Here is a 23631-nt window from a genome sequence, read left to right on the forward strand (position 1 = left end):
CAGGGAGGGAAGCTATCTGTGTGAACTCAATGGAATGTGACATGTAGAGAAGAGACTTCCCCCCTTCGTGAGTGATTCAACTTCCGCAAGTCCAGGCACTACCACAGCTTGGGCACACACAAAAAAAAATACTCTATTGAGAAAACACACACACAGTCCAAGAGGTCTTTCACAGTAGAGTGTACATTGACCTGAATGTGATTTGATCTCTAGCCCAATCCCAGACTGTGCCTAGAGGGGGTAAGACAAACAGTCAAAAAGGCTTATTCACATTCACAGCACCAACCAGCACTGAGGGAGCCTGTGGCCCCAAGGCTGGATGATAACGAATTTCACAATCAAAGACCTGCAGTGTCAACGCGGTAAGTAATAGCATGAATTACCATAGAGTAATGAGAGAGTGCCACTCTGATTAAGACAAAGGGCTTCCTGTCCTGCTGTGTGCCTGCGTGAATCATTATGTGAAGAGAGAGAGAGAGAATACAGCCTGCCGATGGGGAGGCTGAGCACACAATATCCCCAACCGAATTCCATCTCCTTACTTCAAAAGGAGGTAGGACGCTAGAACACTGCGATCCAGCAATAGACATACCTATTCATTTTCAGTGAGGGCTAGTCACTTCATAAAAGGTGTCGGAGATGTGGGTCGTCGGCCTCGACAAGGTGCTGGAGTGACAGTGGGACAGGGACCGCTGTGATAAGAAAATTCAGAGCCCTGTCAATCATTAACCAGCAGGTTGACGGTGACAATCTGCCCAAGGACAGAACACACGCTAGTCACCACCACTACACACCCAGACGGCACATCATAACTATATTCTACAACTTCTGAACCATAATACGCACACCCCGACTGTTCGGCTCAAAATTAAGACAGCTACAAGGTCAACACTTGCATGTCGGCTAGGCCTACATTCACGACTATCGCATCTACGAATGAACATAATCCAACAATATGTAGGTTAGACGATGTTGCCTCAGCTAGTAGGGACAGTAAGAGAGCGAGAAAGTGCACCCTTAATCCAGAGAGGACAGGAGAGCTGGGCAACATTGAAGCGATTAGTTAAGAGGCAGTGCTGATCCTGATCCTCTTCTGGGATTAGGAGGGAAGGTGTAGCGCAGCGGGTGCATAAAGTACAGGGAACCTTTATCACCGACCCTATCGCAGAATATGTGACCAGCATAAGCCTCCTCAGGAGACCTTAACCAGCCTCATTATAGAGCAAGGCGAGTTCACCAGGGCAACGTTTAGTAACCAAAATGTTACTGATAGAAATGGCAAGACAAAGAGCCATGTTTATTCTACATAGCAACGTGCCAAAAACAGACCCCTGCTCCCAGAAAAGGCAATGCGAACTCACCGACTTACATAGGATGGGGGGGGCTCATCTGGGCAATATTCAGAGAATATGGCATGGCACATCTTTTGGATATGTAGCCAGATTAAGAATTTAAGAAAGTGGTTTAAATTAGTCAAATTATCTGTTTGCAATCACGCCACAAGTGCCTGTGTAAAGGCATAAGGTACCATCCTTCGATGTCCTTTTGAGTCCACCACCAAACCCAATAGGTAGGCTATATGAAATACAGACTTCATCTTTGTGAAGTCTTGATTTCTTTTGAAAAGGTGATCAGATGCCAACGGCCAAGATGCCAACGGCCTAGAGCAACTCAAGCCCCAGTCCATATTAGGGCTGTCCCGACCCCCCCCCCCCCCCCCCCAATAGAAATATTCTTACTCGACTGAGTCTGTTCTTTCAACCACTCGATTGGATGAATGTTTTTATAAACCGAAACATCCTGTGTGCGTTTTAATCAAATCAATTATATGCAATAAGCTTGTCTGATGCTTTAAGCGCACCGTTTGCTGAAATAATTAAGACAAATGACTAGAGGGAGCCTGGCCGCACTTAATTTGATTGTGTTGGGCTCAGACTAGCTGCGCATTTTTTTATCGTTTTTTTTTTACAGCGAGTGACTAGCACCCGTTGTCTCGCTCTCCTCTTTGCTGCTGCGACCACCACAGAACATCGGTGTTTATTGCGCTGTCCATGTTGCTGAAGCTGCAACATAATTAGGCTCCAGCCATTTGTTTAGGAAAAACATACCCTATTCCCTCAAATCTTTCTCTTTATGTGACATGTATGCATCACATTACCAATAGTCTATCATAATCACATCAATAAATTGGTTATAACAAACTCCAAAACACACGTGACAGCAAAATGATGCAGAGGACATGAAAAACCAACTCGAAATGGGGGGATGTTTACTGGTTGCTCAGGAGGAAAAGGGGAAGTCAGATGTGGGAATAAATTTGACTAGTTGTAGAAAATACTGGAGATGAGTAAAGTAAAGAGCAAGTGCTGCATGCATATTATGTGCCAAACAGATGCTGTTAGATTACACTATAATTTTTTCAGACCTTTTGGAACAATGTAAACACTAAATCAATTATAAGCGTACCAGAGAGTGTTGTAAAGTTCAGCTTTTGTGAAGCCTTTATTACAGCAAAGACTAAAAACAGTCGCATTCATTCGTGAATGCAATTTCCTACATGGAACGGTTATTTTTTTTATTGTTTACACTAATCATTCCTGGGACGCTTTATTTCATTTAACAAAAATGCAAATCATGAATGACTTGTATGCTGTGTGACGACATTAACAAATGAATGATTGATACAGTAGCCTATATAAAACCATTGAAATAGACCTAAGTAAATTACGGCATTAAATAATAAACAGGATGCCCTTTTAGGCCTGCAGCTTGATGGTTATACAAGGCTGCTTTACAATGACATTTATGATGATGATCATAATAAGATCTCTTACATAATATAACCATATACAATTTCAGTAGCACATCTTCCAGTGATGAACTGTGCCATCCCTACGGCCTCCACAATGCATTAGTCCACTCAGATAGGCGCGAATCAAAATAGGTGTCTTGTCGGCCAAACAATCAACAAGTCTACTAGGGGGGGGAAAAATGAGCTCAGCCCGAGTCCATATTCTTTAAATGGAATAATGTATTCCTTGCTTTTAAGACCGTTGAACTCAAATTCACTCTCCCCAAAACAGTGCTAAGATCAGTTTCTTAGCCAAGATGAAATTCTAATTACATTTCTTAAGTCTGCGATAATACAAGACCCCACAGCATTCGTGGCGCTGAATAAATATAAAAACCCGAGGCTACCTGCAAAAAGGATGAGCAGTACCACTGTATACTACAAAAACAGAGAGAGTAAAAAGACATGAATAAATATCCTGCTGATAAATTATTCATTTGTGTAGCTTCCAGGGTTCCACATGAGTGGTCACAGTTAAAGCAGCCCCAGCATTCGTCCAAACAAGATACACCGGGGAAGCAAAGCGCCAGAGGACTTCCACAGGAGGAAGAGAAATCTGGAACGCACTACTGATTTGGCACGACTTAGAGGATACACACTGTACACATACTGGCTGCCAACACAGCATACCCTCTCCTCTCACTGTAGTACGAACACAACGGACAGACTCAGACGGGAAGTGCAAATCCAACTGTCCGAACGAAACAAAACACCAACAGCACATACTTTGACTACACACACACACACACAGTAGGGATTAATATTTTCCCAGAAGAATCGACCAAGTTTCATAAGTACTCATTTAAAACAAAGATAGCATATTGACCCTAAGGTTCTTTCAAAATAAGGTAGTCTTTGCGGCACATTGCCGGTGTTGTGCCGAAAGTCTCCCCCTTGCCAGAACCGCCCCTTCCATCTTGGGACTGCAAGGCCTGGCACACTTCAGAAACATTTTAAACCAGTAGTGTGTGCCAAAGTATTTGACTCTAGCCACAAAATTAAGGAAATTAGAAGGGGCAGGGGGGGATTTCGGCAAGGCCATTTCCTTCTGCCTGCCTAAACCCCCCTCCTATATTCCATGATTTTGTGGCAAGAGTCAAATACTTTGTGGCACACACTACTGGTCAACATGAGCTATCAAAAGGGTTCTGAAGTGTGCCCGTGTGTATCCTCTACCAAAATTATTCTGAAGTGTGCCAGGCCTTGCAGTCCCAAGATAGAAGGAGCAGGAAAATTTCAGCAGGCAAGGAAACTAGCAAGCAAGTCGCAGCCTTTTGCACACAATGTAAATAGACTCTTTAAAATAAAAAATAAAAAATTGTGTTATTGACTTGTTTATTGTTTACTCCATGTGTAACTCTGTGTTGTCTGTTCACACTGCTATGCTTTATCTTGGCCAGGTCGCAGTTGTAAATGAGAACTTGTTCTCAACTAGCCTACCTGGTTAAATAAATAATTTAAAAAATGAACAATTGAGTCTGAGCGTTCACGCGAAAGGGGGGGGGGGGGGGAATTCTGACAGGGGGGAGATTTTCGGCCCAACACCAGCTTGGCTGCTCCACTATGTAAAGATTTCACAGCAAGTGAAAACTGATATGATAGTAGAGGTCGACCGATTAATTAGGGCCAATTTCAAGTTTTCATAACAATCGGAAATCGGTATTTTTGGGCGACGATTTAAAAAAGTTAATACCTTTATTTAACTAGGCATGTCAGTTAAGAACACATTTTCAATGACGGTCTAGGAATGGTGGGTTAACTGCCTTGTTCAGGGGCAGAACGACAGATTTTCACCTTGTCGGCTCGGGGGATCCAATCTTGCAACCTTACAGTTAACTAGTCCAACGGTCTAACCACCTGCCTCTCATTGCACTCCACGAGGAGCCTGCCTGTTACGCAAATGCAGTAGAAGCCAAGGTAAGTTGCGAGCTAGCCTTAAACTTATCTTATAAAAAAACAATCATTCATAAATCACTAGTTATAACTACACATGGTTGATGATATTACTCGTTTATCTAGTGTGTCCTGCATTGCATATAATCGATGCAACGCTGGGGGATGATTAAACAAAAGCGCATTTGCGAAAAAAGCGAACAACTGTACCTAACCATAAACACAAATGCCTTTCTTAAAATCAATACACAGAAGTATATATTTTTAAACCTGCATATTTAGCTAAAATAAATCCAGGTTAGCAGGCAATATTAAATCACGTGAAATTGTCATTTCTCTTCCGTTCATTGCACGCTATCAGGGTATATGCAACAGTTTGGGCAGCCTGGCTCATTGCGAACGAATATTTGCCAGAATTTTACGTAATTATGACATAACATTGAAGGTTGTGCAATGTAACAAGAATATTTAGATTTAGGGATGCCATCCTTTAGGTATTTTATCTAACGGCTCCGTATTTCACTGAAATAAACGTTTTGTTTCCCGAAATTATAGTTTCCAGATTCGACCATATTAATGACCAAAGACTCCTATTTGTGTGTGTTATGTTATAATTCTGTCTATGATTTGATAGAGCAGTCTGACTGGTAGGCAGCAGCAGGCTCGTAAGCATTCATTCTAACAGCACTTTAGTGTGTTTTGCCAGCAGCTCTTCGCAAGCACAGCTCTGTTTGACTTCAAGCCTATCAGCCTAATGGCTGGTGTGAAATGGCTAGCGAGTTAGCTAGGGTGTGCGCTAATAGCGTTTCTAACATCACTCGCTCTGAGACTTGGAGTAGTTATTCCCCTTGCTCTGCAAGGGCCGCGGCTTTTGTGGAGCAATGGGTAACGCTGCTTCGAGTGTGGCTGTTGTCGATGTGTTCCTGGTTCGAGCACAGGTAGGGGCGAGGAGAGGCATGGAAGCTATACTGTTCCACTGGCAATACTATAGTGCCTATAAGAACATCCAATAGTCAAAGGTATATGAAATACAAATGGTAGAGAGAAATAGTCCTATAAATACTATATTAACTACAACCTAAAACCTCTAACCTTGGAATATTGAAGTCTCATGTTGAAAAGGATCCACCAACTTTCATATTTTCTCATGTTCTGAGCAAGGAACTCAAACATTAGCTTTTTACATGGCACATATTGCACATTTACTTCTCCAACACTTTTTGGAGTGTTGTTTTTGCAGTATTTAAACCAAATTGAACATGTTTCATTATTTATTTGAGGCTAAATAGATTTTATTGATGTATTATATTAAGTTAAAATAAGTGTTCATTCGGTATTGTTGTAATTGTCATTATTACAAATTTTAAAAAAATTAAAAAAATATATATATATAAAATCGGCCGATTAATCGGTATCGGCTTTTTTTTGGGGTCCTCCAATAATCGGTATTGAAAAATCATAAAATCGGTCGACCTCTAAATGATAGAGTAACTTTAATTACCAATGACATTGTTGTGAACTACGAAACGGGCCGTTCATAAATTCCCAGCGTTATCATGTTCCTCCATTAATTCAGCACATTTCAGCAGTAGGCCTAGGCTACCTCGACACAGAGCGCACCCGGAGAAGGCTACAGCGTTGTCGGATCGTACAAACTTTGTATCGGCAGTCAAACAAAAAGTCAAAATGTTCAACGTTGCTAAGCTTGCTAGATAACCTCCAACAAATGACAGAATCTCCAATTTGGCAAAAATTTTGTTAATACCACAGTTAGCAGACCAGCTCATGAATAACAGGAAAATGGAGAGTAAATTGTTTAAATATCAAGGCATCTTAACGTGGACCATCTGTTTAAAAAAAATATATATCCATAGCCACTCTCATACCGTTTGTTGATAACACATTCTCTACCAAAGCTCTCATATGGGCAGCAAAAGGAAACAGCGAAGAGAAGCAGGTGAAATGTTAGAGGTATTTTGACATGCATAGGCGAGACGTGCTTTGATAATGCCACCTATGGATCAGAGAATAAAGTTAGGAGTCAGGATTTTGGGTTTCAGTGGGATTGGGACAACAGGAATAGATAAAGCCAATAGATAAATAAAACACTTGATTTAAGGCTACATTATTGCATGCTACATTGTTCCGATCGGTGATAGCTACATTTGTTGGATCATCGATCACTTATCCAGCCAGAGATCAATTAACCAATAGACAGAGAGAGATTCCGTGAAACAAAATCACATTGATTGACTATCAGGCAAGTCACAGGCTTTGGGTCTGAAGTAGGACAGTCTACTACGTGAGTGAAGCGCAAAATCCACTTGTGTAACATGCTAGCAAAATGTTCTGATCAGCTAATATGAGCAAACTAGAATAGAGACTGTCATTTGGCACTCAATTCAAATTTAGCTAACATTTCCCCAGCCTAATTGTTACCAAACATCCAAACGGAGATTCAGTGACAACAACAATCGGACATTTATTTATCTCGACGAGTCCTCCACGCTCGCCTCAGAGCAGCGCTATCCCAATGAAAACGATGCTGAAATTAGAATCTAGGTGACCCCCTGCTATTGCTTACAATTAGTACAATGGTTGCATTTTACTTTGCATTATACACCTTGATACATATCGGTAAAAACACAACCATTAGGCCAAAGAGCCAGACCAACATGATACAAACACGTCTACAGACGTCATAAAGACGTCAGTGAAAACTCATAGAGACAGAAACAAACACGCTCCTAAGTGTGATAGTATTTGAAACACAAAACACACCCATGAACATAGAAAGCAAGTGGGAGGGGTGGCAAACATGCATGAACAACTTTGGGATTTGATTCAAACGGTATGAAAAGAAGCGAGACACTGACTCGGGGAATAAAACACTGTGTGAAAGGCGGGAGGTTAGTCACAGTTTTGCTACCAGTCTAAAAGGGCATAAAGATGTACTGCTGCATTAAAAAGGATCACTAATCCCCCCCCCAGATAAAAACGAGCAGCTTCGTCAAAACCTTGAAACCCAAATTAAAAGACTCATTAAATTCCGGTGTCACTGTGCCTATGGCTCTACCACGTCGCATCCCCCGACCTCCCTCCTGCTCTCACCTTGAGAGAACGTGGAGTCTAGCAAGCAAAAGCGTCAAGACAAAACAAGAAAGCAGAAGCTCTGGAAACAAAGTGCTGCCGTGTCACAACTTCCTGTGGAAATAAACATTCGAACCTCGGGAATAACACCTGCCGAGCAGCTAACCGGAGTAAGACGCGCAAGTGCCGGATTCCCAGCACAGGCCTCGAGATGCTTTGGTCCCGAAGATGCAGTTGACTAAAACACCGCAAACCAGGATGCAGTTTCAAAATACTGTACAAGCGACCATTACCGTCAGCATCAGTTTCCCAGACAAGGTAAAAATCTGTCGTTCTGCCCCTGAACAAGGCAGTTAAACCCACTGTAGGCCGTCATTGTAAATAAGAATTTGTTCTTAACTGGACTTGCCTAGTTAAATAAAAAGTGGGGGGGGGGGGGAGAAAAATCATGACAGATGAAAAACCACAAATCCCTAGGTCACAGAACACAGAGTTTAACACAGCCTCTTTCAGGCTGTGGGGGCCACCTCTGAGTCACTCAACAGAAATGCAACCTCAAATGACTTTCACAAAGAATCCTAATGGAAGAAATGCCTTCATTACCTTCCCATGAAGGCCGTTGGCTTACTTCTGCGTTTGCACTAATTGGTAAGCGGCCAGGCCAGATTCCATATGTATAGCGGATTAAGTTTGCAGAGCTTAAAATGATTTAAAAAAGAAAACGCCTGTTTTGAATCCCCTTAACTGAAAAGGAGGCCATGTAGGAACTCGTGAATAAACAGAGAAACAAACTGTAAAGTACAAAAAAATAAAAAACTGCCCTGATAATTATTTTGTCTAAATATTCTCCCCATCCATGCTTGGCATACAGTCTCCTCCACAAGACCAGGTGCCGCCCACTACATCCACCACCCCCACTCGCCCCCTCAGTGTTGGGTTGGCTGGTGATCCGTGAAGTGTCATGAGATTCCACCAAATGAGGGGGGGGGGGGGGGGGGGGGGGTTGCTGGAGTGTCTGAGCAGCCATTGTTGCCGGCATCCAGGGTTCAAAAGGGGGGGAAAAGTCATGAGAGAGCAGCCTCAAGTAATGATTGGCTAAGAGGAGAGATCTAGGGGGGAGGGACGTGGGACTGGACTTTCGGTGCTCAGAGCCTTGAGGAGAGGTTTGGAATGAGGGGGGGGGGGGCAGAGCAGCCATATGGGGGGCTGTCGTCGTCAACAAGGCACAGGCGGTGGCTAATGAACCAGAGCAGACTTTCACACAACAGGGCCCCTTCTAAGCGCCTAGGGCAGCAGAGCCTTCACACCCACAAAGGGGAAGTCACACTAACCCATAAAGTACAAGCTAGGAGGACAAGCCAGAAGACCCTCTGCCACCACTTCAGCAAAACACTGATGGCCAGGCTCCTACTTTCTACCAAACATCAACATTCTTCAGGAACATAATGCTTTTACAATTGTTTTTTTTAAAGGCACCCCCCTTTCACAAATTACTATTTGAATATGAATACAGTGGAGAGAGGCGTTTGTTTTCACTCTGGTGGTGGTGAAAAGGGTCAGTGTATTGAGGCCAGACGGTGACGTAAACTATCTGCCGTTCTATTGAAGTAGTGACAGGAGGTGGTGTTACATTTCTCCTGGGGCTATCAAATGTGCCTTTCCTGCTGTAAAACTACCCCCTGGTGCTGTAACGCTTTGAGGGAGGACAGTCGGGGAGCAAAAAAACGAGTTACCCTAGGCCTCAGTTCCTGGCCAGTGTGCTGAACAGAAGTAGGTCATGGTTATTGCCCCCACGCTGACGAGATGGGGTCGGTCATGGGTTTCAAAAGCCGGGTGGTTCACAGAGAGTCATTTCGGGAAGAGCGACGAATCCCTGAGATGACCATCCCCCTCACCCATAGCCCACCTCACTCACAGCACCAATTGAGTCCATGTAGGCTAACAAGCATGCAACCACAGCCTACTCACACTGACCGTAAAGCGTGTGCCAACTGGGCTAGTTTGAGCACCCTAACAGTAGGAGATCCCCCAGAAGACAATAAAACATTAGATTACAGGTTTATGGAATATAATTTCCAGTGACCCACATGCTTCTCAGCCAGGGATTCATCGGTTGTAGAGGGATTCTTAAAGAAGGCTAAATCTAATTCCAAGTAATTACAGTCAACGAATACCCAGAGAAATACAAACACAAGTGGGCTGTCGTTCAGAATGTAGACCATGAAAGCTACACAAACAGAACAGTCAGAGGTGCTGAAAGAGTATAGAGTGTAGTAGAAAATATTACCCCAGAAGAATGAGTAATGCAAATACTTGTTGAAACAATTAAGTCACAGCAAAACTCTATGCAGAGCAACATTTAATTGTGGTTTTATTCTCATCCCTAGAAACTACTCACCAGTTTTGACTGAAAGGCTTCCAGACTTTACGTTATTAAAAGCTGAATATTCATGATCTATATCTTCAACATGTGAAATTAACATATTTTGAAATGGAGAAAAATACAGACAATAAAAAACGTATAAAAAGCTATACAAACGGACCAAATAAACTCACTGAGTTTTGTTCCAAAAACCTAATACATTCTAAAAGCTTTAACAAGAGCAAGGTATTGTGTTTCATTTGAAAATAGCATAACAGTTTGTAAAAGCAGAATATTTCAGGTCACCCCACCCCCTAACCAACTTGATCTACGTGTCAGTCCGGCCCGCTACTTTAGAGCATAAAAACGTCATGAAGGGTGAGAGTCAAGGCAAACATGAACAAAAATGCCTCCGATTCCCAACTTGTAAGGTACTTAAAGTGAACTCAAATGTATGAACTAACCCCTGTTTAGTTACGAGAACCAAGCTATCATAAGTGCTTTATATAGGCCTATTTTGCATTTTGTAGAAACAAATAGAATATTCTATAATTGTGGTACAACAAAGGTCAACTATTCTGCATATGGGCCTCCCAGGTGGCGCAGTGGTCTAGGGCACTGCATCGTTAGCTGTGCCACCAGAGACCCTGGGTTCGAGCCCAGGCTCTGTCGCAGCCGGCCGTGACCGGGTTAGGGAGGCCGGTAGGGATATCCTTGTCTCAATGCGCACTAGCGACTCCTGTGGCGGTGTTTCCTCCGACACATTGGTGCAGCTGGCTTCCGGGTTGGATGCGCGCTGTGTTAAGAAGCAGTGCGGCTTGGTTGGGTTGTGTTTCGGAGGAGGCATGGCATTCGACCTTCGTCTCTGAGCCCGTACAGGAGTTGTAGCGATGAGACAAGATAGTAACTACTAACAATTGGATACCACGAAATTGGGGAGAAAGGGGGTCAAATTAAATTAAAATAAAAAGAGGAGAATTCAAAGTAAATATGCAAATCGCCAACGAGGTAGAGAATATGAGATGTTCTGAATGGTTCTATCCCTGCCACGGCATATCCGTGCCAAATAGTAGAGAAAGACGAGATGAACAAGCTTTCATGCACTAAACGAGACAGATGTCAGAACTCAAAAATCATTTGGCTTCCATAATGTAAATGCCAGGTCTTCCGAATGCCTCAGAGCTAATAATAAAAATAAAAAAAGAAGTTAAATCTACGTACAACCAATTGGACCCTCACTCATCTGTCTCAGGGAAGAGATGATTTTACCACTGCACCCCTCACATGTATTAATTCATGCCTCCCAAGCATTCCCTGACAGTCCAGGAACAAAAAGACTTTAGTTTCCCACCTTGTAATTTTGTACTTTCAATTACTGCTGCGTGATCGTGATTTGCCTCCGGTTTTGGAGAAATGGTGGGCTCTTAAATGGAGGAAATGATCCACAGGGGGCAGCCCCGGCACTCCCCTAATGCCCAGATCGATGTTCATTCGGAGTGAAACACTCCCGATTGATCAATCCCTCCCCACCACTAGCCAAGCGGAGGTGGCTGGACTGGGACTGAGCCAGTAAAGCCCAGCTCGGTCGGACTTGCTCAGTTTCGTCCCACCTGGTCTCTCAGCTGCCGCGGGCCAAGAGCCACGTCGTCATGGTAATCCCCGTGGTGACTGTGGGCCGCCAAGGCACAGACAGAGTTCACAACCCATCCTCGCCCCGCACACACACACCACAGAGGTGTGCAGACACACAAACACAGATGCAAAGCAGACAGACATATCAGCATGATCAGGAGCAACCCCCACAGAGTTGGGGCCGACGATCATAGAGTACAAAGCCTCGACAACTGAGATTCTGATTGCGAGGGAACCATAAACAAACACGTCGAGGAGAAATTGGATGAATAGATTGACAGATGAGATTTAAAAAATGTCCACGCCGGTGTAGGCTAGACTACATCTTCCATGGAAATAATCAAACAGCGCTAATTAGGGCAAACTAGCATTCCCTGCTAATTTCCTGCTGGTCATTAGCATATTTTGGTGTGATCATGGCCCAGTGCTTTATTTAAGTGAGAGGAGGACGATGAAATATTCATGATGTATTAATCTGACAAGAGTAAGCAAACAACTGCGAACCGGGGAGCATGACCCCCCCCCCCCGAGTATCAGGCCGTGGCATGCAGCAAATGACATGTGGCACTCTAGGTTAACACAGAACATCCACTCTACTATCGACGTGTGAAAATGGTATTCATAATGCTATTTTAAACATGATAAGACGGGGATGCCGTCTTCGCTTGGCCAGGTTTGCTAATTCATCTCTGGCACCGTGTCAACAAAACGCCACGCTCTGCGTCGTAAAGGAGGAAATGGAAATATGGCAGCAAGCCACCGCCGCCCCAAATCACAGTGTTTCCATTTCATTCTGATCGCACAGAATGAACGAGAGAGAGAGAGAGCAACGCAGCATGGCCAGCCCCCTCCTCTTCAAGAGGATTTACTCAAGTGGGAACATTCCTGCTGATGACGCAGTTGCGAAAATGAAAAATGCACCATCCCTCCGACCCATCCCTCGGCCTGATATTGCAGCCTTGGGGGGAGGCTTCATACAGGAAAGACAACAGACACATAAAATACACACGTACATTGGGTAACTCTTAGACATGCAGTGCACACTCAAAAACACTCTGGCTCTCATAAAAACACCCCCATTCAACAGAGTAGAGGAGTCCCTGGAGTGACCTTGAGATGTGGCGGCCTGCTAGTGAAGTGGCTAAAGTACAAAGTCAATACCGGCCGACACAACTGGTTAACTATTAAATGGGGGATCATGATCTAGCCGTCTGCTGGGAAAGTTGTAAGGAGGAAGAAACAAGTAATACGCAGCAAAACTCAAGAGAGGAGGAGGCATGTTGGAAAGTTGGGACAGATTTCACAGCTTATGATAGAGTACTCTGATATAGGCTGTAATGTAACTAGCAGCACAGACACGGAGTACACCCAACATTAAGGACACCTTCCTAATACAGAGTTGCACCCCCTCCTTTTGCCCTCAGAGCAGCCTCAATTCGCCGGGGCATGGACTCCACAAGGCGTCGAAAGCGTTCCACAGGGATGCTGGCCCATGTTGGCTCCACTGCTTCCCACAGTTGTGTCAAGTTGGCTGGATGTCATTTGGGGTGGTGGACCATTCGTGAGACACACAGGAAACGGTTGAGTGTTACAGTTCTTGACACAAACTGGTGTGGCTGGCACATACTACTCTGTAGCGGTGCGTGGGTAACAATCTACCGGGGAAGCCAAGCCAATAGAAAAACCATATTACAACATGTTGTGATAATTGTGGTTTTTGCTCTACAACCCATTCGTTCAGACACCACAATGACATGACAAAAAAATTAAATAAAAACAGACAGTCACAGTGGCGGAATAAATTCAACTACACGCACGTTTGTTTCATCACAAAACCAGAGAACATATGTCTGGTGAAGTCCACAAGCAAATACTGCACGTAACAAACAGTTCCATGACCTGCAGCATGGTCAAGCAAGTCCATGTTTGTCCATTTACTAAAACTACTGATTTAGAACCACAGAGAGTTACCACAAGTCGGTACAAAGACAACAGGAGCACTGACTCTGATATTCCAGCACCATTTCAACTTAAAACATCAAATCAACAAGACAATTTTCTTAGTTTAATACACTGAAAACAATGTAGTCATGTGGCTGTCCATGGTACTGACATGTCCGTCTGTGTGCAAGTTTTTAAAAAGTTGACCCACCCTACTTGTAGACTAGTTGAACACCAATGCTATCCTCCTCTCTTTCATGATGGCAAAACAGTCTATGGCTCTGTCATACAGTACACTTTGTTTTCATTGGCTACCTAGCTAAAATGTTTGCTAGCCTAACTTCCTCACATGGGCAACAATGAACCAGCAAAGATGGCTAGCTAGTTAATGTAGGCTTACATCTAGGCTACATATTGAACTTCAATTAAGTCAAAACCACACGTCCAAATTCACATCTCCACCCGTGGCTTGGGAAAGGGCCAATTTAGCAAGCCAACTACTGCAGGACATCAACAAAAGGGGTACCAGAAAACAGACACATTTGTCTGACAATGATGTTTTTGCATAGGATGTTGTTTGATTGGTGTAAAGCCAAATCCAAAACTGGCCTCCCTTTCGGGGTGTTTTGCTGCACCAGGAAAACCCACTGTTGACCTCAGCTCAAATTATTATAATTTTTTTTATATCAAGGTAGGCCAGATGCTTTCTGGCATTAATCAAAAGCTACAGCTCTTTCATTGCAGATAGCATCAGATACATGGGCTACACATACTGAGACAGAGGTTCTGTTTCCCCTCACTCGGATGATTTCTCCGGTGAGTTTGAGCCACCTGCGTATTGACCGAAAAATTCTGAAAAAACAGACTAAAGAGAAAAATCATTTTTACTTGTCATCCATGAAGACACGCCAATGCTACTACCATACCCCATTCAAAGGCACGGAAATATTTGATCTTACCCATTCACCTTCTGAATGGCACACTAAGACAATCCATGTCTCAATTGTCAAGGCTTAAAAATCCTTCAACAGTGTCCGGGGCTACCAGGCACTGCCTGTGTGTGAACGTGTGTTTTAAAAGCCTTCCCATATCTGCTGCTCCTGCCACATTCCTCTTAGGAGGCTGAAAGGTCAGAGGTCAAGAGTGGAAAAAGGTTGAGATGAGGCACCACGTTGAGAGTTCCATTGTTTTACAGCTCTATGGACAGAGAATATAAAAAAAATATATACACCCCTGATTGTGAGAGACACTGGCTGTGAACGCAGCCCATAGAGTACGCACCAGTCCAAGCCACGTCAGTGCTAACCTGAGCAGTCGAGAGAAAATTACCTGGAATTTAGATAATGGATGACATTTCTACAGGTGACACGAGACAAAAGCATCACTCTGGGAGAAGAGCAGATTGCAAGGTCAGATAAAGGGGAGAAAGATGACTAAATGGACCAGCACTTACGTGTGGGGATGTTGTTAAAGCATATTGGCAGTGTGTCATAGGGCAGCGTGTTCTCATTTCAGTGAGATTCGGTTCATGAAAAGTTCAGCTTTAGTTCTATTTCCCTTTGACCAAACTAGGCCTGTAGATATAGAGTGCGTCCCAACTGGCACCCTATTCCCTGCATTACTTTAGGCCCTGGTCAAGACAAAGTAGTGCACTATATAGGGAATATAGTATATAGGGAGGCCCCTCACAAGTGTCTGGATGTATTTAGTCTTCAATGTAGTACGGTTTTATCCAATCTCTCACTTCCCTGAACTTTTAAACAGTAACATCATTGGCCTAAAGTATGGTGGGGGGGGGGGGGGCTTACGCGCTTACGATTCGTGTAAACTTCCATGACAAAGTTTCCTATCATGGTTACAATGGGATACCTGTCCTTTGGGTGATTTGACTTAAACTGGCATCATTGCGACCCAACATGAGATGTGGTCTCCACGATCAGTGAGAATACGCAAAACACAACCCTAGCCTACTATCAAAGTAATATGGCCATGACGATGAAATTGATTTGGGATGCAGGCCAGGCCTACCCTACCCAGGCCTTATTACATTAACAGCAATACACAACAGAATTCCAACAGATTTGGCTAATAAGTCTAGGCCTAATAAATATTGTGCTTTTTCATTATAAATGGGAGTTTATAGCAGTGTGATGCAAGGTCACACACACTCCCACAGTGCACATTGCTTTATTCCGTTAAAGTAAACTGCAAATAAAATGTTTCAGTACATATCCTCGTTTGGCTACAATATCAGTGAAGTGGGTTCAATTCCTGTGTACGAGGGGGCGGTGTCCGGGGTGATTTAGGCAGACCCGGGAAAGGTAATGGACAGGCTGGCTGGAGACTTTTTTTTGTTCACGCTTGAAAGGGGAGCGAGGTTAGGGGGTAGGCCAGGAAGGGAATCATAAACCATTGCAGTCCCTGAGAATGGCAGTCAATGGCTTTGTGTGCCAATAAAATGAGTTCACAATCTGCTCACAAAACACACACCATACCGCACGCCATGGAGACCCTTAAGGATGCACGCAAGGGTGCCCAGTTTTGGAATGGTAAAGGACACCCATTGTAAACTCTGTTATGGAGACCAAAGGTGGTCACTGTTCATTTACACAGTGGTAATATGACCGAAACCACACTTATAAAATGTGTTTTAATCCGTCAACACATAACTTACTTGTCATATTCTGCGTTGTCCTTTTCACAGCGTGCGTCCTTGTGTTTCTGCCAATCCTTGCCGTGCTTGCAGGTGGTGAGGAGCACCACGTCCTCCTGGTTATGGACATGATATAAGGCATTCCTCGTGTCTGACCCTATCCCTGTAAGGTATCGCTTCCCCTTAAACACGAGCATGTATTTCCTGAAAGGTGGGATGGAGTTGTACTTTAGGTACCCCCTGTCCCCTCCGGTCCTAGGGTGCTCCTTGGAGAACAGCGGAATGGACACGTCAAAGTTGGGCCTGAAGATCTCGGTACTGATGCTGGCCTTGGCCAACATGGCCTGGCCTATGTCGAAACCTAGGTCTTCCGTGTAGTCCGGCCATGTCCCAGAGTACAAGTTAAATATGAGGTGGTTTCTGCCGTTGTTCCAGAGATGAAGGTTCTGGACCTTGGTTTTGAGATTGTGCACGTACTGCGGAGACAGCGAGTCCCGGTCCAGGGTGTCCAAGCTCAGGATGAATAGACAAGCTTGACCCGGGTCAGTGGTGTAGAACCTGGATCCCTCAACAATTGACAAAATATTCTGGTAACTTTCAGAGATTTTCTCCCCTTTCTGCTGGGGGTAGACATACACTTTGAAATCGTTCCTTTTGCATGCTGAGAAATCAAAGCACGAATCCATGCGACATCTTTTGCCTTTGTACACACTTGTGTTAACGTCCCTCTTTTGCCTTGGCGATATGTGAATGTTGTATTCCTCGGTGTCCGGTTGATCCCAGAGTAGGAATTGTTGTAAAGGGTCCGAGAAGTGTGGCCACGGCTGGTCGGGGCGATATCCATTGTGGCTACGGTCATGCCGGTTCCTGCCCGAAGATGGAAGTTGTACACCTCCAAAGTAGAACAGTAGAACTAGACATGTACCGGCAGAGAGCAGGATTAAATATCGTTTTTTGGCCTGCATGTGTCCTACGAATAGGGGCAAGTTGTTTACAAATAAATTCGAAGTGGCCAGAAGTTAGGCTCTCACCACTTCCAACTGCACCCCTCTGCCATCTTCCAGCCCGCAAAGATTTCAAACTCGTGTCTTCCCACTTCTTCGTATTCCGTGCCCCAATCCAGCGATTGATCCAGAGCATGTGGGCGATTTTAAATGCGTTTTCTCCCCCTTCTAGCTAGTTTTACCATTTCACTCCCTCGACCAAGTAAAAACAAATAAAATATCCTACGCACTCTGCCCCTCTCGCTCCCTCCCTATACAGCCAGGCTGTATTCGAATGCTAAACTGCGCCCGGTTAGAGGTGCCCGAAGCCTTTTTATTAGCTCTTTACCCTGCGAGAGTAGCGGCAGGGGTTCGTGAGGTTCCCTGCCTTGGCCAACACAGAAAAGGTATCCCACGTCTGAGATGTAAAAGTCGTTAACACGCCGGCTGGGATTTAAAACAGTCGGTGTGGCGGGTTTAGATCCAGAGGTCTCGGAGTAGAATTCGTCTTGTTCCTCGCGCTTTCTAAAGCGATATTTCACTCCATGGTTCCATAAACGAACGAGTAAAACGTAGTAGAACAAGAGCGGTTCATCAGTGCAAATGTAGCCTCACAAATCCCTGCATGTCTCTTATGTTTTAATCTCCCGACAGACCTCATACACGCAACAAAAAAAATAATCTCATCGGAGAATAGGGCCTGATATAAACGAAGAAACGGACGCAACGATCTCAGACAGTACTTACAGTTACAATGTGACTTCGCAAATGCATTGAAATTGTTACCGATATGGGATTCCTTGATCCTAGTGTCCAATTACCAAACACTCAATTGTTCCGATTCTTACTCTGTAATGTTCCAATCCCGACACGATGGAAGCAGATTTGACGTCCCATCAGTGTGTATACGCTTTTCTCATTGGTCTATCCTTGGGACCGGAAAAGGCAGTGCTTCGAATGCACCCATTCACAACTGGAGCGCTCTCGCCGAAGAATTTAAAGCGCGAGTAAAAATATCGAAAACTATCGAATACTTTGCGCAATAAGTATATATATATATAGATATATTGTTTTTCCATATTATATTGCAAGTAATGATTATAAACTGTCACCACTGTCTTGAAATAACTAGTTTGATGTTATTTCCTGTAGTAGAGGTTGACGCGGTGGCCAAGAACCAGTGTTGCTTTAGTGTGCAAACAAAATTACGGTAACCAAACGTGAGTGCCCTACGGTAACGTTTACACAGCACAAATTGATGGTTCAGGAGTGAGTGAAAGTGTAGGCCTATAGGTTGATCAGACATAATACATCTAAAAATAATTTATTTAAAACTATAAATGTGCAGAGCCGAAAAAGATAGTCTCACACAAACCAAAGTGCACTGACTAATGACAAAGATGAATAGCTCCAAATCGCTCTTGAGGAGGCACACCATGCCTCATAATCTACACAGCTGCCATTTTGTGGAACAACACTCAGGCTGTGTGAAGGGGCCATCCTCGTTTTTTTATGGCCAATTAATTTAGGAAGAAGGGGGGTGGTAATTAAACATGACCAATGAGAGGGACCGGCTGGGAGCTGGGCCAGAATCCTGGGGGTTAGCCAGCCTCAGTTTTACCCTTTTCATACTGCAGTGCCGAGTCCGACCTGAACCATACCGTGCTGGCAAAAATGTTTTTTGCACATTCGCCTGATTCACACTATTGTGCCGACCTGAACCACACTGTACTGGCTCAGATATTTCCTCTTCTTATGGTCTTTTCCAGCTTGGTTCCATAAATGATGGATGTGTGGAACCTGTACCCAGGCCAGTTCAATACAGCTCAGCTTAGTTCGGCTCGGCTCAGTAGTGTAAATAGGGTATTAGTGTGCCGTTGTGACAAAGCCTCCATTAGGCCCCCAACACCAGCCACCTTTAGGGCCATAGGGACCCCTTCATTTACTTTTGAAAGTAATTGTGCCCCTCATGCTATTCGTGGTAATCACTTGCTGGCAATTACATTTAATTTAATCACCAATTAATTGCTGTTATAATTTATAACTAATCTGACCCACTTTTCCTACATGGTGTTACATGAGATTTTTTATTTTATTGAATCCTTATTTAACTAGGCAAGTCAGTTAAGAACAGATTATTATTTACAATGACAGGCTACACCAGCCAAACCCGGACGAGGCTGGGCCAATTGTGCGCCGCCCTATGGGACTCCCAATCACGGCCGGTTGTGATACAGCCTGGACTCAAACAAGGATGTCTGAAGTGACACCTCTAGCACGGAGATGCAGTGCCTTAGACCCCTGCGTCACTCGGGAGCCCCACTCGGGAGCTAAACGAACCAACTCCAGACAGGGCACCTCTGGTTGGTTGAGAACAGCTGGATTACCTGAAGGATTCCTATGGTTCCCCTGGTATACAGATGAGCTGTTTGTGAAGCAGCACTTCCTCCCCGCATCGGCAGGCGACTGTGATAAAGGCCACGGTGAATTAGGGCGGCGGTAAACAAATACCCACGGCTGGGAAGGTAATCCCAGGGTTCAGGGAGTTCTAGGCAGATGGAAGACAAAACAGCCTTTGAGAGTGCAGATCGGGCACAGATAACTCCCCTTAGGATGATGTAACGAGCTCGAGTGCTCCAGGAGGCTGGAGACGCAGATAGACCTGGATAAAGGATGTGTGTGTGTGTGTGTGTGTGAGAGCACGCAGTGTGTGTGTGTGTGAGCACAAAAACAGACAAACACAACAGGGCCGTGTAACCCAACCTCAAAATCCCAACACACCCTCATTGGGAACCAAAACACAGCAGGCCAGGATTTGTTGTGGGGAGGGACAATAAAGGGTCTGCAAACCTAATAGAGGTCACTTTGTACAGACAGGGAGAGGGAGAGGCTCATAAAAACATGGAATTGAGTTATATTGATGTAATCTCCTATTCATGATCTCCTTGGGAGTGTGTTCTACTGTACACAATGTTTATCCCTGGCATTGTTGTGATGGGTTTAGGATACATTACACCTATTCAAATATTCACTCCACATCCATTGTCTTGTCACCGACGTGTTCTAATCATTTCTCAAGGATGATATCTGCAAACTCGGAGAGGTGAAAAGTTCGGAGGAGAAATATCAACTTCATCTAATAGAATCCCGGTCATTTAAATCCTTGAGGGCTCAACATCCCAATGCAATAAACATTGGTGGTAGACTTTCCCAAAGCCAATAGACATCTCACAACAATGCCTAAAAAGGCCAGAGGACTTTTCAGTAAGTCATATAGTACAGTAGCATTGTACAGGCACAGTGCGACTCATGTAGCTACGGCTACTGAGTGGGAGTTAGTGTGGTCTTGGAAGTTGTGTCCTCCTTCTCTCACGCTCACGGAATACCTCTAGGCGAATGAATGTTAAGTTGGGGTTCCCAGCCTTTTCAAATGCTGCTCAGAGCTTGGTGTGTGGGATGCTATAGCAATCTTCCTCCTTTTTATTTATTTATTTCAAATGACCTTTAGACTGCAGGAGCAGGGATTTCATTAGGCAAAGTGAGGGTTTAAATGTTCTGGGATGTGGGAGGAGGACGGTCATCGTTTGCAGGGCTCAAAGCGAGCTGGGGCCGAAACGCTGAAATTTCATCCGGAATTCTACTGGGACGCCAAGGCAGCAAATGAACTGGAGCAGGTTAGATGTGGTGATAGGTTTTTGTCCTCATTAAAAATCCCTGCCGCTGACTCCTGAACCACTCATTTGTATTCCACTGCAATTTATCCGAGGCAGATTTTGATTTGGGATTTGGGTGATATTGAAGCCGGGAGAATACTTTTTTACATTGTTCTTTGCAGAGTTTCTCATAAAAAAAATGCCCGCAGGAGGTACTTTACATATGGCATTGTTTTAAACTACATGATTAAAGAAAGAATCTCTTATTTTCAGTTGAGTGGCTTAGGAAAGAAGAAACAACGGAAACTCAAAGAGTTTGGAGATCCTTAGATGATGAAGAGTGTCAAATAACAACCTAACGGAGACTTACCACATCAAATATGACTATCACACAAGTAACTGCAGAACCGAATCATAACAAGTGTCAGTTTCATTAAAACTCAATATACTATTTTATTAAAATGAATAACAGCACTGATTTCAACTATTTGAAATATGCTGATGTTGCAGAAGTGGATGGGTACTACAGTGCATGATGATTTGCGTGTGTTCAAAGCAAAGTAGCTAATTCCCATTAGGGATTCCCACTGCATGCTAATCCACTTAATGTACAATTATCCATGCAAACCACAAGTGCATAGAATAATAAACAGACTTTACTAATCCCACTGATACTGGGTGTAAATAATATAGAACACAGACCATGTCAGCACACTATTCATAGTGAAACCAATCTCACACACACACACACACACACACACACACACACACACACACACACACACACACACACACACACACACACACACACACACACACACACACACACACACACACACACACACACGCATATGCATGAACGCACATATACAGTGCATTCGGAAGGTATTCAAACCCCTTCCCCTTTTCCACATTTTGTTACGTTACAGCCTTATTCTAAAATTGATTAAATTAAATGTTTTCCTTATCATTCTACACACAATAACCCATAATGGCAAAGTGAAAACTGTTTTTTAGAAATTTTAGCAAATGTATATAAAAAAAACCGAAATACCTTATTAACATGAGTATTCAGACCCTTTGCTATGAGACTCGAAATTGTGCTCAGGTGCATCTTGTTTCCATCGATCATCCTTCAGATGTTTCTACAACTTGATTGGACTCCACCTGTGGAAAAATCTAATGATTTGACATGATTTGGAAAGGTACACACCTGTCGGTATAAGGTCCCAATCAGTCCCTGCAGCACTCCACCAATCAGGCCTTTATGGTAGAGTGGCCAGATGGAAACCACTTCTCAGTAAAAGGCACATGACAGCCTACTTGGAGTTTGTCAGGCATCTAAAGGACTCTCAGACCATGAACAACTAGATTCTCTGGTCTGATGAAACAAAGGTTGAACTCTTTGGCCTGAATGCCAAGCGCCACATCTGGAGGAAACCAGGCCCCACCACTACAGTGAAGCATGGTAGTGGCAGCATCATGCTGTGGGGATGTTTATCAGCAGCAGGGACTGGGAGACTAGTCAGCATCAAGGGAAACATGAGCGGGGCAAGTACAGAGAGACCCTTGATAAAAACCTGCTCCAGAGTGCTCAGGACAACAGACTGGGGTGAAGATTTCACCTTCTAATAGGACGACGACCCTAAGCACACAGCCAAGACAACGCAGGAGTGGGTTCGGGACAAGTTTCTGAATGTCCTTGAGTGGCCCAGCCAGAGCCCGGACTTGAACCCGAACTAACATCTCTTGAGAGACCAAACAATGGCTGTGCAGCGATGCTTCCCATTCAACCCGAGAGAGCTTGAGAAGATATGCAGAGAAGAATGGGAGAAACTCCCCAAATACAGGTGTGCCAAGCGTTGTAATCGTTGCCAAAGGTTATTCAACAAAGTACTGAGTAAAGGGTCTAAATACTTACATAAGTGATATTTCAGTTTTGATTTATTATGGGGTATTGTGTGTAGATGGCTATTTAATCAATTTAAAAATAAAGCTGTAACATAACGTGAAAAGTCAAGGGGTCTCAATACTTTCCGAATGCACTGTGCAGTACACACACGGTATATTCCATCCACATACACACAATCTCTTCCTGTCTTTTTCTTTGAAGAGATGCAGGGGAAAAGCCCTCTATTGCTGTGTGACTTAGTGTATTAACTCCACTGCCAAACATCTAAGCAGGCTTTTCTCACCCCTTTGAACTGCCTCGTGCCCGATCCTCCATTTCCCTCTTCCAATCTGCTTGGATGGAAGCAGAGAGCTGGATGCAGTCCTTACCATGATTCTTTGCTGGAAAGATGCTCCTAACACTGTGAGGAAATAGTCCCTCTTTCTCTCACCCTTTTTCTTGTTTTACCCATTTGAATGACTTCTTGTTCTAATTTTAGACAGCTCCAGGAAGAGCAAGATATAGTGTTAAAGAGACGTGAGAGAGATGGGGTGAGTCAGTGAGAAAGAGAACTTACAGTATGAGCTTTGATGCTGTCAGTATATAGCACATACCACTGATTACTCATAGTCAAATAGACATGGCTCAATTTCTCACCAGTGATGTAAAATTAATCAGAAAT

The 23631-nt window shown here is 43.9% G+C and overlaps 1 protein-coding gene across 1 annotated transcript in view; it reads right to left on the reverse strand.

Moving 5' to 3' along the window:
• The window catches only part of LOC109903709 (exostosin-1b), a 99535-nt gene extending 81250 nt beyond the window's left edge, over positions 1 to 18285 (reverse strand). Inside the window, exon 1 of the mRNA XM_020500578.2 lies at positions 16444 to 18285. Within this exon, the coding sequence (XP_020356167.1) occupies positions 16444 to 17387 (944 nt within the window). The 5' untranslated portion in view covers positions 17388 to 18285. The remainder of the gene's footprint in view (positions 1 to 16443) is intronic.
• Positions 18286 to 23631: the final 5346 nt, after the last annotated feature.

This window comes from Oncorhynchus kisutch, linkage group LG14 (genome assembly GCF_002021735.2).
Source record: "Oncorhynchus kisutch isolate 150728-3 linkage group LG14, Okis_V2, whole genome shotgun sequence".
Taxonomy (NCBI): Eukaryota; Metazoa; Chordata; class Actinopteri; order Salmoniformes; family Salmonidae; genus Oncorhynchus; species Oncorhynchus kisutch.